This window comes from Nanorana parkeri, unplaced genomic scaffold (assembly GCF_000935625.1).
Source record: "Nanorana parkeri isolate BGI_ZX_2015 unplaced genomic scaffold, ASM93562v1 scaffold938, whole genome shotgun sequence".
Lineage (NCBI taxonomy): Eukaryota > Metazoa > Chordata > Amphibia > Anura > Dicroglossidae > Nanorana > Nanorana parkeri.
The window spans coordinates 469,507-487,342 of NW_017307206.1; the positions used below are offsets into that span (position 1 = coordinate 469,507).

General features: G+C 44.0%; 1 protein-coding gene across 1 annotated transcript in view; it reads left to right on the forward strand.

Annotated features, from left to right (window-relative positions):
• The window catches only part of NPTXR (neuronal pentraxin receptor), a 92,471-nt gene that overhangs the window by 50,187 nt on the left and 24,448 nt on the right, over nt 1-17,836 (forward strand). Inside the window, exon 2 of the mRNA XM_018566336.1 lies at nt 15,829-16,066. Within this exon, the coding sequence (XP_018421838.1) occupies nt 15,829-16,066 (238 nt within the window). The remainder of the gene's footprint in view (nt 1-15,828; nt 16,067-17,836) is intronic.

The window sequence follows — 17,836 nt, forward strand, 5'->3', positions numbered from 1 at the left end:
GCCACTGCTTGCTGTCCTGGCCCCGTTCCTTTCGGCCGGAGCCAGGACAAGACGGCAAGGAGCGGCTGCTCTCATAAGTCAGGTACGCGATCCGTGACCACGTGCCTGACTGAATTTTCACTCGCCCTCTCTTTATTTCCACTCGCCAAATGCGAGCGGGCGAGTGGAAATTTTGAGCCCTGGTGACTGCATGCACTTTTAAATTAACATTATCAATTTCTGATTGTTTTTGTAACATCTTACAGTTCTTATTGCTTTCATCAAGTGCATTTTGTAATTTGGAAATTTCCTCATGCTTACCCCCTGACAATCTTGTAAAGCTAAACAACAAGCCCTGCACAATACAACATTTTCTTTTACTTTCAGAAATTGTTCTATCAAAAAAAAAAAACATTTCTAAAAATTCTCTCATTAAGGTCCATTTCTGCTTACATTTTTTTAAATAACAATAAGGTTTTAGTAAGGTTTTACATAGTACAAGCCAATATTACAACATTGGTAAGGCCCGGATTGGTCACCGTAGTCGATTGGACATGACAAGCATAAATTGGATAATAGGCATAGTGTGTCTCAGGCTAGAAAGAGAGCCACATAACAATCATATAAACTACGTAAGATATATCAGACACACTGTAGGGAGCATCTTGATATGAGATAGGGTAATGCTTTCAACAATGGGCCTTGCAATAAACATGTAGTGACTAGTATGTCTTTAGTTTCCGGGAAACATTAGGGATAGGAGTGAAAGTGGACAGAACACACGGAGGGGAAGAGGGGGGTAGAAAAAAAAATATATATACAGACACAACTTGGTATCTCTAAATGAGGCAATAAAAAAAGATAAGTATATTAACCTGAGCATATCAATCTTCAGCACAAGTCTATGTATGCCTAAGGCATCCGGTATGTGCCAGGAGTAGGAAAGAGGGCATAAGATGGAAAAATACAACATCACAAAGAGGTATTAGGTAGACCTTAGAGCAGTGGTTCTCAACCTTTCTAGGGCCGGGACCCCTTGGTAACATTTTCCAAGTTGTGGTGACCCCCCAAAGGTAAAATTTAGGGATGACGCGGCTGCTGCAGCGACATCTGGAGGCGTGGCAGGAGAACTGACATTGCTGCACTAGGAGAGAGCTGAGGAGGACTCTCACCTTGCACAGCGACCCACAGGTTGAGAACCACTGATATAGGCAAAGACAGGACCGGGCTCTGCAGCTGGAACTAGAAGAATTGGATTTAAAGTGTGTCGCTATATAACGTATGAGGTACATACTCCGCAGTACTGTCACTGATAGGGATGGGCTCGGGCGTGTTCGCAGCTCCATGTGACGAGCCCGCCAGGAAGCTGACAGCACGCAGTGCCAATCACAGGTACTGAGACATTTTCCGATCTCTGCTAGAGGCGTGTTTTACATATTTTTTTGCTTGAATACATACATATTGCACCCGCCCTCTGCTGCTGTCAATCACTAGAAGGGGACCTGATGGAGAACTTCAGGTCCCCCTCTGCTGATTGGCAGCATCAGAGGGCGGGTGCAATAGCTAGTTTGCTATTGGCTTTTGCAAAGTGAAATAGCCAATAGGAATCTAGCTATGCATTCCTATGGTGGGTTTTTTTTTCTGACTTACGGCGGCCCCGATTTAAAAAAACAAAAAACAAAAACTAGGTAGAGAAAGGTCCCGACCTTTCCAGGAGAAAGTGTTTCTCTCCCGGCGGCCGAGAGCCACTTGGCGACCCCTGGCAAATCGGCATTCGACCCCCGAGGGGGTCCCGACTCACAGGTTGAGAACCACTGCCTTAGAGCATCAACAAGTGAGCTATACTTTTATAGTGCATCTACTATCCTGCAACCAACAATCCCAGTCTTTAAGGAACCTGAATTCCCTGAGGTGAGCTTTAGCAAAGAGATGTTCAAAATGTGAGTTGGTATTAATTATGTCAAGCACCATATGTAAAGTAGGAGCAGTCGGCTGTTTCCATAGTCTGTCTATGGCAAGTCTAGCTGCAATAAAGGTATGTGTCACAGAGACACGGGAGGCAGGAGGCCAGTCAGTTATTCCAACTCCCAGCAAAGCCAATTGCGGGCAGGGTTTGCAAGGAAGGTGAGTAACTGCACTGACATATTGGAAGATAGTGGTCCAGTACGGTTGAAGTAAAGGACACTGCCACCAAATATGGGGAATTGTGCCGCCAACATAATGATGAAGTAGACGGAAATATTTTGGCTAACCTGTGCGGAGTGTAGTACCATTTGTGGAGCAGCTTTTGGATGGATTCCAAGTGTGACAGGCACCGTGAAGCCTTCAAGGACCAGACTATAGTATGATGCCATTGTGTAGCAGGTATAGTAAATCCTAATTCCTTTTCCCACCACTCCATGGCGTGGAGTTTCGTGTTTTCCATAGGAGTGATTAGCATTTTATTAAAAAAAAGAAATACCTTTCATGTGCAGGGTAGCTTTAGCATAGAAGGAGATGGTTTGCTTGTGGAGAGGAGTATCTCTAATTTGGGCAGTAGTTGGGAATTGCCTGAGTCGAAGGTATTTGTAAAAGCCTTTGGTTGGTAACCAATATTTCCGGCACAAACATTCAAAAGAGTCAAGAGCAGAGCCAGAGAACAGCTGATTAAGACGTGTAATACCCAAAGAGCACCAGTGAGAGATACCTAAGTCATCTAGAACATGGTCCAGGGTAAATATAGGGATATGTTGAAGCATATGTCCAGCAGACAATGGGGAAGTCGGGGCCTAGGGAAGTCCATATTTTGACGGCGGCTGTGACTGTATCCAAAAGATTTTGCTGGAGTACAATTAAGCAGTACAGTACACAGTAAGAGGTGTAGATCCATAGACGCTGCCACCTGTTCTATGTGCTTCCATGTCTTATCTGAGGAGGCCGACCAGTGTCGGGTTTGATCTAGTATTGTAGCTTTGTAATATTTGGTTATGTCAGGGGCACCCAATCCTGCATGAGATGTAGGCGTATAGAGGCTCGTTTTACGGATCCTCTGTTTTTTACTGTCAGATATGAAGGAGTCAATGGTGCTCTGTAAGGCTTTTACAGGTTAAACTCGAATAATTAGAATATCGTGCAAAAGTTCATTTATTTCACTAATGCAACGTAAAAGGTGAAACTAATATATGAGATAGACTCATTACATGCAAAGCAAGATAGTTCAAGCCGTGATTTGTCATAATTGTGATGATTATGGCTTACAGCTCATGAAAACCCCAAATCCACAATCTCAGGAAATTAGAATATTACATGCAATCAATAAAACAAGGATTGTACATAGAACAATATCGGACCTCTGAAAAGTATAAGCATGCATATGTACTCAGTACTTGGTTTGGGCCCCTTTTGCAGCAATTACTGCCTCAATGCGGCGTGACATGGAAGCTATCAGCCTGTGGCACTGCTGAGGAGTTATGGAAGGCCAGGATGCTTCAATAGCGGCCTTCAGCTCTTCTGCATTGTTCGGTCTCATGTCTCTCATCTTTCTCTTGGCAATGCCCCATAGATTCTCTATGGGGTTCAGGTCAGGCGAGTTTGCTGACCAATCAAGCACAGTAATCCCACGGTCATTGAACCAGGTTTTGGTGCTTTTGGCAGTGTGGGCAGGTGCCAAGTCCTGCTGGAAAATGAAGTCAGCATCCCCATAGAGCTCGTCTGCGGAAGGAAGCATGAAGTGCTCCAAAATCTCCTGGTAGACGGCTGCGTTGACCCTGGACTTAATGAAGCACAGTGGACCAACACCAGCAGATGACATGGCTCCCCAAATCAACACAGACTGTGGAAACTTCACACTGGACTTCAAGCATCTTGCAGTGTGTGCCTCTCCATTCTTCCTCCATACTCTGGGTCCTTGGTTTCCAAATGAGATGCAAAATTTGCTCTCATCAGAAAAGAGGACTTTGGACCACTGAGCAACAGACCAGGTCTGTTTTTCTTTAGCCCAGGTAAGACGCTTCTGACGTTGTTTGTTGTTCAGGAGTGGCTTGACAAGAGGAATACGACATTTGAAGCCCATGTCCAGGATCAGTCTGTGTGTGGTGGCTCTTGATGCACTGACTCCAGCCTCAGTCACTCCTTGTGAAAGTCCCTAACACTTTTGAATGGCCTTTTCCTGACAATCCTCTCCAGGCTGCGGTCATCCCTGCTGCTTGTGCACCTTTTTCTTCCACACTTTTACCTTCCACATAACTTTCTATTAATGTGCTTTGATACAGCACTTTGGGAACATCCAACTTCTTTTGCAATTACCTTTTGAGGCTTTCCCTCCTTTATGGAGGGTGTCAGTGATGGTCTCTGCACAACTGTCAGGTCAGCAGTCTTTCCCATGATTGTGATTCCTACTGAACCAGACTGAGAGACCATTTAAAGGCTCAGGAACCCTTTGCAGGTCTTATGGCTTAATTAGCTGATTAGAGTGGGACACTTTGAGCCTAGAATATTGCACCTTTTCACAATATTCTAATTTTCTGAGATTGTGGATTTGGGGTTTTCATGAGCTGTAAGCCATAATCATCACAATTATGACAAATCACGGCTTGAACTATCTTGCTTTGCATGTAATGAGTCTATCTCATATTAGTTTCACCTTTTTAAGTTGCATTAGTGAAATAAATGAACTTTTTCAGGATATTCTAATTATTCGAGTTTCACCTGTAGATGTGAGGGCAACAAAGGAATTGGTAAAGCTCGAAATAAGTATAGTATATGAGGAAGCACAAACCTCTTAACAAAAGTAACTTTACCTGCCCATGAGGCTGGGGGATGACAGAGGTTTTTACATAATGATTTAACATGTTGCAGGAGTGGAATATAGTTTAGAAGGAAGAGATTTGTGCTAGGTGATGATGCTACCTGAATGCCTAGAAGTCGTCAGAGGGTGCCCAGGAGAAAGGGGAAAGAGTAGTAATGAGTCTTTTAAGTTGGGGAGAGGTATTAATTAGCAGCATTTGGGATTCGGCGTGATTGACTTTATATAGCGAAATATCTCCAAAATGTGCAAGGATACGTTGCACTGCAGGAAGGGAAGCAAGAGGGTTGGTAAGGAAGAGGATGACATCATTCGCATAGAGCCAATTTTACCAAGGCAAATATAAGCGGGGAGAGAGGACAACCTTGCCTAGTGCCATTACTGATGATGAAAGGGGCCAAAAGTAGTCCAGAACTCAGGACCCCAGCACTAGGGGCGGTTTATTAGAGAGCCTAAAAAGTTGGTAATGCCAAAATTCCCTAAAACGTCCTTGAGGTACCCCGAGTGCACCCGATCAAATGCTTTTTCTGCATCTAAAGAGAGGAGGAGGGAAGGCAATTTTGAGTGTTCAGGGTATTGAATCAAGTTTGAGTCTCCTGGTGCCATCCGGGGCTTGTCTGCTGTGTACAAAACCAACCTTATCCGGGTGTACAAGGCAAGGTATGATATGTAGGAGTCTGTTAGCGATTAATTTAGCATACATTTTTAGATCAGTATTAAGTAGCGATATAGGTCTGTAGTTAGCCGGATCGTCCATGGGTTTGTCAGGTTTATAAATAATAACAATAATAGCCTCCAGTGACTCTCTGGGGAAACGTCCAGAGGTAGCAGCTTCATTAGTGAATTTGCAAATGTGAGAGGCTGAAATATTGGAGAACGCTTTATAATACTAAGAGGAAAAACCATCAGGTCCCGGCGTCTTATGTAGGGGTGGAGCCGAGATAGTTTTAGTGATTTCTGCAGTAGAAACGGGCTCCGTAAGGGAGTCTGCGAAGTGAGAAGGGAGTGAAGGGAGATGCACTGAGTCTAAGAATTGAACAATATCCTCTGAAGTAGGCCTAGGGGCAGTGGGGGGAGTCATTTAAGTTATAGAGGGATGAGTAGAATTTGCTAAAGCTGTTAGCTATATCCAGTGGGTTGGAAAGACTATTCCCCAGAGAATCTGTTAGGTAGTGTATTTTGTGAGATTCATTTTTGCGTTTAAATAGTTTAGCAATATAAGCCCCTGCCTTGTTGCCTTGACTATAATGGGTCAATTTCAATCGTTTGATCAGAAAGTCATATTGGGATGTAAGGAGACTGAGTTATGTCTAAGCAGATGTAGTTATTGGGCTAAGATAGTGGAAGGGGATTGTTTATTCTTGCTTTCTAAGAGGCGAATTTGAGAGAGAGTGGAAGTCACCTCAGCATTCCTTTCCCGTTTCTCTCGGGCCCCTAATTTTATAAAGACACCTCTCATAAAGGCTTTATGAGCGTTCCAAACGGTAGTAGGGCTAGGAACAGAGCCAGCATTAGTACCAAAGAAAGACATCACTTCAGACTGGATGTAATCCAAGTGGTTTTTTTTTTTGGACAGCAATGAGCTGTTTAACCTCCATGTATTGGAGACACGAGGATTGGAGTCGGTGAACAGGCATATAGAGACAGGATATATGTAACAAAAAATCTGCGCTCCTGGAAACACCTAAAAGCTATTAACCCCAAAGTTGCTATGAGAAAGGAGAACCTTGAGTGTTTAAAATAAATTAACAGCGCTAAGGGTGAATAAATAAACGAAAAAAATATATTCTGTAATAAATGTTAAAGGTTTAGACAAATCCTCAAGCATTAGTGAATGTATGATACTAGGTGAATAATATACCATAAAACAATCGGTGTATGTGAAAAATCGGTGTATGTAAATGTAAGCTCCTGGCACCAGCTAACAGCTGTTAACCCCAAAGCTTCTTTGTAAAAAGAAACTTTGTGAATGGAAGTAAAAATACAACACTAAGAGTGAGCGAATGAATACACAGTGTTAAGTGAATTAGATCGTTTCAGTGTCAAGTGCAATAAAAATCGATAATAAGTATCTTACTCCTGGTAAATGTGTAACAAATTCCAGTGAGAAAAAAAAATGAACACTCTAAATAGTGAGAACAATAAGAATCGATAATAAGTATCTTAGTCCCGGTAAATGTGTAACAAATTCCGGTGAGAAAAAAAATGAACACTCTAAATAGTGAGAACAATAAGAATCGATAATAAGTATCTTAGTCCCGGTAAATGTGTAACAAATTCCGGTGAGAAAAAAAATGAACACTCTAAATAGTGAGAATAGGGTTTTTTTTCTTGATCCCAATCTTGTGGACCACAACCCCCCCAAGCAGTGATTACTCACCAGATGTAGTGAGCAAGTATAGCAGCTCTGAACGGTGCCAGCCCGATCTCTCTATATCCCCATCTAATGGATTCAAATCTCCCGGCGGTGAGATGGGTATCAGTAAGCGCTTCTCTCCTGCAATATCGCAGTCATCCTGGCTATTCGTCACAGGCTGATAGCGGCTCCACTCCTCCACGATCAGCTGATGCCTCTCTCGCAGACCCAAAAGGTGTTCGGGGGGGTTGGTTAAAAGAAAAGAACAACCCTCATCGTGCAGCTGGTCTAATCATGCTCCTGTCTCTATATGTGAATACATAAACTAAAAAATATATTCAGTAATAAACGTAAAAGTTTTAGACAAATCGTGCAGTAAATCAAAGCAGGGTAATTTATTAAAAGGGCAGTTCTTTTCAGTATATGGGAAGTAACACGAGCTATTTGTGAAAGCTACCATACATCTTGCTGGCCGGCCGAAGTTTTTAGTTTTTATGCAAGTTGTTGATTTTTTTTAAATAAATTACCCTGCTTGGATTTACTGCACAATGAGGGTTGTTCTTTTCTTTTAACCAACCCCCCCGAACACCTTTTGGGTCTGCGAGAGAGGCAGCGGCTGATCGTGGAGGAGAGGAGCCGCTATCTGCCTGTGACGTCAGACTGTTAGAGTCAGACTGCAGACATGCTATAGGAGTTGTTGAAGACTGGAGACATGCTTCAGCAGACAGTCATAGACTGAAGGCATGTTACATCAGTTTGCAAGAGATCACTGCTGTGACAGCCCCTTTACAAACCAATGTTACCACATTTATACTCCCTAACCCTTGAACAGGGCCGGCCTTAGGGGTGTGCGAGCAGTGCGGCCGCACAGGGCGCCATGGCAACAAGGGCGCCGTGCGGCCGACACAGCTCGTCCTGGGGGCGGCTTCTCTCCCCCATCTCGCACAGGGCGCCTAAAGGCCTAAGGCCGGCCCTGCCCTTGAAAAATAATTTTGCTAATTTTGAGGCATCTCTCTGTATTATAAAAGATTTAAAAGGGCTTTTAAAAAAGGTTTAACTACTTCCGGGCCACAATACGTCTATAGACGGCATCCTGCAAAAGTGGTTAAAACAAGAACACGGCTGCAGCAGCCAGGGCTGGCCTTTGGGGTCTTTGAGCTGTGCGGCCGCACAGGGCACCGTGGCAACAAGGGCACCAGGCAGCCGACACAGCTCGTCCTCGGGGCGGTGAGGAGAGCGGAGCCATTGTCATCCTGTCAGTTTCAGGATGACAGCGGCTCTGTGCGTGGCCAAGCGGAGGATCGGTAAATATCAGTGATATTTAGCGATCCTCTGTGCAGAGCAAACACTGTAGTGATCAATTGATCACTATGTTTGAAAATAACTGGGGTGTCACGATCCAGCAAGGGTACCGGTCTGGATCACAGCTGCGGAACCGTTTATGGAGATGGCCTTATGGGATTGGATCAGTTTCGACGGTTCCCTAATACACCAAGTGCGAGAGGGAACTGTTCCACATCATGTATCCCAGGCCGTTAATAAGTAGGGTTGATTTATTTAGGGACTATGGAGTATAGTCAGACTACCTGTGGGGGTTGCTGGGATTGAAGGTCCCTACTGATAGGGTAGTAGCGGAACTCCACTATACCACATCAGTATGTTACTGGGACAGGAAGTACTCCACAAGCGGATGCAATCAATATGGATTAGTAGTATAAGCAGTATGAATTTCCATAAGTAAATGCAACCAGTATGGCTCAGCAGTATAAGCAGTTCCTGGGTTAATAGCACAGGCAAGTTATGGTATTGCAGCTCAAGCAGTTCATATGTAAACAGCACAGGCGGGTTATGGTATTGCAGCTCAAGCAGTTCATATGCTAACAGCACAGGCAGGCAATGGTATTGCAGCTCAAGCAGTTCATATGCTAACAGCACAGGTAGGGTATGGTATTGCAGCTCAAGCAGTTCATATGATATACTGTGCCCTAATACTTGCGGTTTGAGCAGGTTTGTAGAGAGGAGCCCTTCCGTGCTGCTGGGTTCAAGGGTTTCTTAGGAGGAGGTAGCGTGGCTGGATGGAGGAGACTGAATGGCTGGATTGAGGAAGATTGAGTGTTCCTCGGGACTTCCACGGTAGTCTGAGAACTCCAGGTCCTGTAGGGTTCAGTGGTTTGTGCGGAGACAGCGCTCGACGTTCCACATTGACAGAACGCCGAGTGTGTGTCTCCGCAGTGGTTATAAAGGGAAGCCGCGGTCAGGGGGCGTAACCCCGTGTGACGTCACGACAGAGGTGCTGAAGGGGGCGGATGCGCCGGGCACGACCCTGACATGGGGACACATACGGTAGTACTATCTGTCCCTAGTTCATGAGTTTCTGAATGGGGAGTAGCACTCACTATAGAGGCTTCTCCCCATTCAGAAACTGGCGATAGTAAATATTTTACTATCATCAGTTTCTGTATGAATGGGAAGCCTCTGTACTGAGTGCTTTCCATTAATTTAGAACAGAGGCTGCAGAAAAAGAGATTGAGGACTTTGTGACCTCAATTTCTTTTCTATTTTAAAAGGGAAATGTCAGTGGTCTGTTTAGACACCTAATATTTGCCCAAAGCCCCCCCCCCCGTAAGGTCGTGTGAGGTTTGGCTTCTGTGGAACTCGGCTGCGGATAAGTAATGCACAGTGGGTGTATTGTCATACACAAACCCCCCTATCAAAAAAATACACTGAAACAATAGGTAGCAATAAATTATGCAACTGTATTAATTCATACCGGATACACCAATGCAGTTTTATCTGTGAGCCTGCTTAGTCTTGGCATGCTATTTGCACAAAGTTCATGGGCAATTTACTTTGCAAATATACTTGCGGTTTGGCAGTGCTGACAATCAGGAGTGTTTGTAGAGAAATAGCAGAGGACTCCTTGCTGGGAGAGGTGAGTTCAAGATTTCTCAGGAGTGATCATGACAGCTGAATGAGATCAGATGCAAGCTCTTGATGGGGCTCTCCATGTAATCCAGAGAGGCTTTGTGGTAGGTAAGGTAGTGTGCACAGCTCCGGCACAAGTTGGTGGTCCTGGCAGTAAGGCTGTGAGGTCTGGCTGCTTCGGCTGCTGCAGGAATGGTCAGCGTACCGGTTACAATACTGAAACGCCGACCATTCCCCTCCATGCTGTTTTATGCAGACAGCTGGGGAGGAGACTGCTAGTGACGAGGCAATAGTGGGCGTCGTTGGCGATCAATCCGTGATCGCAGCTGGATGAAATCCTTACAGGTCCCCGGGTAAGGTGAGACGACCCGCTTTTGGGTTAATCACCCCCTCTACGGGGTAAGGGCCTATGAAGAGCTTGCTGAGTTTCTTCAAGGGCGTTCTCTGAGCGAGGTTCTTCGTAGAGAGCCAAACCAGATCCCCAATTCTGTAATCTGGAGGCCTCCTCCTTCTAAGATCGTAGTAATGTTTCTGAGAGGTTTGGGCCCTCTGAATCTCCGTTTGGAGACATTGGGAGTTTTGTTGGATGTGGAGAAAGAAATCCTCTGTTGAAGGGTTATTGGTCTGCAGGATATGTGAGGGGATGAGATCAGGATGGTACCCATAATTTGCGAAGAAGGGCGTCTGGTTAGTGGTGGAGTTGAGAGCGTTATTATGGGAGAATTCCACCAATGGTAGTAAGTGGAACCAATCGTCCTGGAGGTGCGTACAGAACCATATGCCAGAGGGCATAATAAAGGATTATCTGGTAGAATTTGTTCAGGAAAACGGGATAGTTAATGACAATCAGCATGGGTTCAGGAAAGACCGTTCCTGCCTAACTAACTTGCTAACTTTTTATGAGGTGGTAAGTAGAGATATGGATGGAGGTAAGCCGGTAGATGTGGTATATCTGGATTTCTCAAAGGCTTTTGATACGGTACCACACAAACGCTTGCTACACAAGCTGAGAGCTATGGGCATAGATGAGGTGGTGTGTGTATGGATAGAGAACTGGCTACGGCAAAGGGTCCAGAGGGTATCTGTAAATGGCACCTTTTCAGACAGGGCTAGTGTAATGAGCGGTGTGCCTCAGGGTTCTGTGCTGGGTCCCAGTGGCAGTCTCCTTGGAGTCTGGGGGTTGTTTCAGAGGAACAAAATGTGCCATCTTGGTTAGGAAATCCACAGCTACTAGAATGGTGGTGTGGCTTTCGGACGGAGGGAGGTCGACAATGAAGTCCAGCGAAATAGACTCCCAGGGTCTTCCCGGAATTGGGAGACTCACCAGCAGCTCGTAGGGCAACCTTTTGTGTTTGGAGGTGGCACAGACCTCACAGGAGCCAACATACTCTCTAATAGTGCCAGCCATACCAGGCCACCAGGTGGCCAGTGAGAGTGGAGTCATGCATGATCTTTAATATTTGTATCTGTACTGTAGATGGTATGTAGAGTTTGGATCCCTTGAGAAGGAACCCTTCGGCATCCGTGAGTAAGCCAGGTGGTGATGCGGAGTTCTCCTCCCTTAGTGCATTCTTGAGTTAATCTTTAAGGCAAATGGTAGTGGCTACAATTCTCTCTTGCGGAATGATAGGCATCTCTGCCCTTTGTGTGGGGGGGCAATTTCTCCATTCGTGACAGTGCATCTGCCTTGGGACGGTAGGTGATGATGAAATCAAACCTAGAGAAGAACAGGCTCCATCTGACTTGTCTGGACGACAGAGTTTTACATGTCTTCAGGAATTGGAGGTTTTGATGGTCGGAGTATACCAGGAAAGGTTCCTTCTAATAGGTGTCGCCAGTTTTCCAAAGCTAGTTTGATGGCCAGTAATTACTGTTCACCAATGGAGTAATTCCTTTCAGCTCCATTTAAGGTTCGGGAGAAGAACGCCACTGGGTGTATTGGACTGAGGAGATCCTCTCTTTGAGAGAGTACAGCCCCAATAGCATCTTGGGAGGCGTCCACTTCTAAAATGTAAAGCAACTTTGGATCAGGTAATCGTAGGATGGGAGCTGAAGTGAAACGGTTTTTGAGTTCAGAGAATGCGACTTGGGCATCAGCGTTCCAAGCGAACTTGGTATTTGGACAGGTTAACCTCGTGAGGGGTTTGACTATGACAGAGAAGTTCTTGATAAACTTTCTGTAGAAGTTGGCGAAGCCTAGGAAGCCTTGTACAGCTTCCAGAGTTTGGGGCACTGGCCAGTCCCTGATACAATCGACTTTGGATTGATCCATCTGAATGCTGTTGTTGGAGACTATGTAGCCGAGGAAGGTGATGGATTTGGTCTCGAACGTGCGCTTTTCCAGTTTTGCATATAAACTATAGGCTCTTAGTCTAGATAACACCCATCGTACATGTTTCCGATGTTCTGTGATGTCGGTGGAGTATATTAGGATGTCGTCCAAGTAGCCGACAACACATACTTCTAGTAGAAATTCCTGAAAACATAATTTATACAATTTTGGAAGGTGGCGGGTGCCTTGCACAGGCAGAAAGGCATTACTAAGTATTCATATAATCCGTATCTAGTGCGGAAGGCTGTTTTCCACTCGTCTCCAGGTTTGATTCTGATTAAGTTGTATGCTCCCTTCAGATCCAGCTTTGTGTAGATAGTGGCTGCTTGTAGCCTTTCCAAGAGTTCTGGAATGAGAGGGAGAGGATAACATTTTTTTTTCAGTGATCTTGTTCAAAGCTCGGTAGTCGATGATGGTTCTGAGGCTACCATCTTTGTTTTTCACAAAGAACATTCCCGCCGCAGCTGGAGAGGTAGAAGGCCTAATAAATCCTTTCTTCAGGTTTTCCTCCAAGTACTCTCTCAGATGCTGTAATTCTGGCTTCAATGAAGTCGGGGTAGGAGTCGAGTAAAGGATCTTCTTTCTCCAGGTACGTGTCCGCCCAGGCTCGGGGGTTCACCTCTGAGATAAGAAATGAGGGTACAGACCCTGAGGCAGACAGTGGAGTAGGTCCAGGGTTTTAAATCAAACAAAAGTTTGCTTGCGTTCACAAACTTGCGGAAATGACTGCGGTCTCTGGAAAAAAGTATCTGGCGGGCTGACCTTGGGATCGGGAGCCTCAGCAGCCGGTTTGTTTTGCTAGTTTTTCAGAAATATAGGCACGCAAGTTTTGATTTTCAATTTGTAATTCTTTAACAGTTTGAGTGAGAGCTTCCATCCTCTGGGATAGGCTCACTACATGACCAGTGATATCCACTAGCTCCATTTTAGGGTCTCAGTATTATGTAAGGTTGTGTGAGGTTTGGCTTCTGTGGAACTTGGCTGCGGATAAGTAATGCACAGTGGGTGTATTGTCATACACAAACCCCTCTCTCAAAACAATACACGGAAACAATAGGTAGGAATAACTTATGCAACTGTATTAATTCATACAGGATATACCAATGTAGTTTTATCTGTGAGCCTGCTTGTTAGTCTTGGCATGCTATTTGCACAAAGTTCATGGGCAATTTACTTTGCAAATATACTTGCGGTTTGGCAGTGCTAACAATCAGGAGTGTTTGTAGAGAAATAGCAGAGGATTCCTTGTTAGGAGAGGTGAGTTCAAGATTTCTCAGGAGTGATCATGACAGCTGAATGAGATCAGATGCAGGCTCTTGATGGGGCTCTCTATGTAATCCAGAGAGGCTTTGTGGTAGGTAAGGTAGTGTGCACAGCTCCGGCACAAGTTGGTGGTTCTGACAGTAAGGCTGAGGTCTAGCTGCTTCGGCTGCTGCAGGAATGGTCAGCGTACCGCTTACAATACTGAGACGCCGACCATTCCCCTCCATGCCGTTTTATGCTGACAGCTGGGGCGGAGACTGCTAGTGACGAGGCAATAGTGGGCGTCGTTGGCGATCAATCCGTGATCGCAGCTGGATGAAATCCTTACACACACCCCCCCCACCCCTCCAACAGTAAAAAGGAAAAAAAATTATTTAAAAAAAAAAGTGAAAATTACCACACACACGTGTTCTGGAGGCAGGGCGCATGACGTCATATGACACAGCACATGTCGAGCGCCGCCATCTTGGTGTATATCTAGGTATACACCATGATGGAGGTGCCTGTATCGGCGTGTGACGTCGCCTGACGCCACGCATGCATGGCGTCATGTCACGTCATGCTCCCCGTCTCCAAGATGGTGGCATGCATTCGCAGAACGCGCTGGTGGTCAAAATGGCCGTCGCGCATTCTCAAACAAATTATGTGTCTGAATGAATTTTTCGTATATTCGGGCAAATAGTAATTCATTAATTTAACACGTAGTCTAGGTTTTGCGTTCTGTTTCTAATTTTTACTTTTTTAGATGCACTTACTTAAGAAAATAATCTGCATGACAACCTGACACTTTATTTTTAGTTCTATTTTAGTTTGACATTTATTGTTTTCCACTTTTTTGCCTACTGTTGTTTTATTTAATAAGAATACTTATATTGTGCCTACAAGTTTAATACCTTTTGAATAAGGTTTATTTGGGGCTTAACAAAATGGGAGTCTTTAAATGGTGCGGATATTGGAGAAATAGGTGTGGCCGCTGAGGGGCACTGTAAAGCTTTCTCGCACAGGGCGCCTAAAGCCCTAAGGCCGGCCCTGGCTGCAGCAATCATGTTCTTGGTGTCATTTTTAACAGCCAGCGATGGCTGTTAATGTACAAGTGACCGCCGTCGGTTTTCCCGGGCTCCGCTGTCCCCGTGCTGTGCCTGGAACCGGCTCTGCGGGTTTTCCCGCAACTATCGGAGATTCAGCAGATCTCTGCTGCCTCAGCTTCTTTGGGGTCCCAAGGGGACATTAGAGGTCTAAAAGACCCCTGGTATCTCCATAAAGAGGACCTGTCACACCCTATCTGCTATTACATAGGGGGCTTGTTAGCCCCCAATGTGATAGCAATAAGGTTAGTGTAAAAAAAAGTATTTAAAAATTAAAAAAATGTAAGTAACATATAAGAAAATGCCCCCCACATGCAGAAACATACACACGCAAACACGCGTCGGTGCGCCTATGTGCGAAAGTGCAATTGCGCTACACATGTTGCATATTGCCGCGAACGTCGGAGTGAGGGCAATAAAACTAGAGCCATTAATCACTGTTACCACTAAACTGATGAGCGTTAAAAGCGTTTAAATTGTTCCCTATGGGAAATTTTGGGTATTGAAATTTTTTACGGCTTCAGGGACGAATGCAATTTTATAGCTAGACATGTTTGGCATCTATTTACCCGACCTGACCCCATCTTTCATATTTTACAAAAAAATTGGGTATTATATTTTGTTTCTGTGCACTAAATTTTAATTTAGTGTATTTTATCCTAAAAATACTGGTTTGATAAACATTTGCACAAATACCGTGCGACATAAAAAATTGCAACTAGCATTTCTTTATTCTACATGACCTATGCTTTCAGAACATATATCATTGTTTGGGGGTTTGAAGCTGTTTTGTAGCCAAAAATTTATATTTGATCATGTGTGCACAAATAGTAAGAAAATGCTCCGGACAGCAAATGGTTAAGAGCACAGAATTTTTTTTTACTAGAAACCAGCTATACATTTTTTCCTGTGCTGGCACAGACTACTATCTGCAGGGGCCTCAATGGCCACGCAATTATTGCCAATTATGTGGCTCCCGGGCTATAAGTTGTGCACCAGGACAGTAGACAAAACCTGCTTTTGAAATATGCATGACTAAAACTGACATGTCAATATTATGTATATTTTTACTAGTTCTATACTAATTTGTTCCTGTCTTTCATAGCTGGAAATCCAGCAGAGAGTGCACAATTTGACCTCGCCTACAGCCACTTCACCTTCGCCTCTTCATGGAAGGGACTCCCTTCAGTCCAAGTTGCTTGAGCTAGAGGCCCAACTTCTAGCCAAACTTCTAGAGCTTGAAAAGGAGCAATCAACAGCTTCAGGTGAAAGAGACAAGCAGGACATAGAAAAGGAACTGAGCATACTGCAAAATCGCATAGCGGAACTGGAACAAGGTGAAAGTCATGTAATAATGATGAATAAGATTGTATAATTAGATTAAATGGCCTCTATTCTAAAGAATCAAGAGAACAAAACTGCATTTCTGTTTTTTAAGTTTTCTTGGAAATGCAAAAGGCACAGATGCAAACATAACCTCCTCATCAAGCACAGAAAGGATATCAAACACACTGAGGGCTTGTTCACACCAAATGCGGACCAGATCTGCATGAGCTTCTGCACATGCAGTGCAGTGTGTTTTGCAGCGTTCCGGGCCGTTTTTTAATTATTTTTTTAAACCTAAAATGGGCTTTCAGGCCTTGTTCACACCAAATGCAAAGCAGATCTGCATGAGTTTCTGCACATGCAGTGCAGTGGGTTTTGCCGCGTTTTTGATGCGTTCCGGGCCGGTTTTGGTTAAAAAAAAATTTTGTTTGTTTAAAATGGGCTTTCAGTGCGTTTCAGGGGTTTGCATGTGTTTTTGATGCATGCGTTCCAGAGTAGGTAAAATAGGGCCTGCTGCAGTTTTTTAACCTGCTCTGGAACTGAACGCTGCGATGTGAACTGGAGCTAAAAATACCATTGGAATACATTGGACGCAGTTTTGCTCCGGTCTGTAACTGCTCTGCACCTGCTCCGCGCTTGATGTGAACATGGCCTCAGTGCGTTCCAGGGCGTTTGCATGCATTTTGGTGCGTTCCAGAGCAGAAAAATAGGACATGCTGCAGCTTTTCCAATTCACTGGAACTGAACTAGAGCCCAAAATACCATTTGGAATAACTTGGATGCATTTTTGATGCGTTCTGTAACTGCTCTGCATCTGCTCTACACTTGGTTTGAACAAGCCCTTAAATATCACATATTTTAAAATATGGCGTGCAAAATGTCCTTATTTCAGCAGACATTCTAATAACTGTTTTGTAAAACAAGCTTCAACAGTAATTAAATGAATAGAAATAGAAAATAAAATAACACAACAAAGACATTTGTAAAAACGTCTTCTACATACAAAGATCTAAGGACATTTACTGCACTTGCATTCTGAATGAAATATAATGATACAATCTAGTTGCAGTTTAGATTACAGAACATTTGTGAAAGTTTATGGTAAAAGCAATATACTGATCTATCATGATGTATCAGGATAACAGGCCTAATTGATGTATGCCTAACTATTTTTTTCTATGGGGATAGAGATACATTGAATGTGATTAATATAATTTGAGGTGGTTTAGGTGCACCGTGAACATGCCCTTATTTTCTTTTTCTATCAAACGATGCATTGGAAAGCTGCAAACTAAGGGCAAGTTAACCACTTCAAGACCAGGTGTTTAGACCCCCTTCCTGGCCAGGCCATTTTTCAGTATTCAGCGCTGCGATACTTTGACTGACGTTTATTCCGTCATGCAACGCTGTACTGAAATGAATTTTATACCATTTTTTGGGGACAGATAGAGCTTTATTTTGGTGGTATTTAATCAACGCTACGGGTTTTATTTTTTACTATAATTAAGAAAAATTACTGAAAATTTTGGAAAAAAATAGTTTTTTTTAACATTATGTTAGGAAACATTTATTACCCAGTTTTTTGGTAAAATATAAAAGTCGGGGTCACGTCGGGTAAATAGACACCAAACATGTCAAGCTTTAAAATTGCGCGCACCCGCGACATTGCAGAAAACTACCATACCCAAAATTGGCCACAGGCGACACTTTAAAAGCTTTTACCGCTCATTAATTTAGTGTTATCCGTGATTGATGGCCCTAGAATTATTGCTCTCACTCCAATGTTC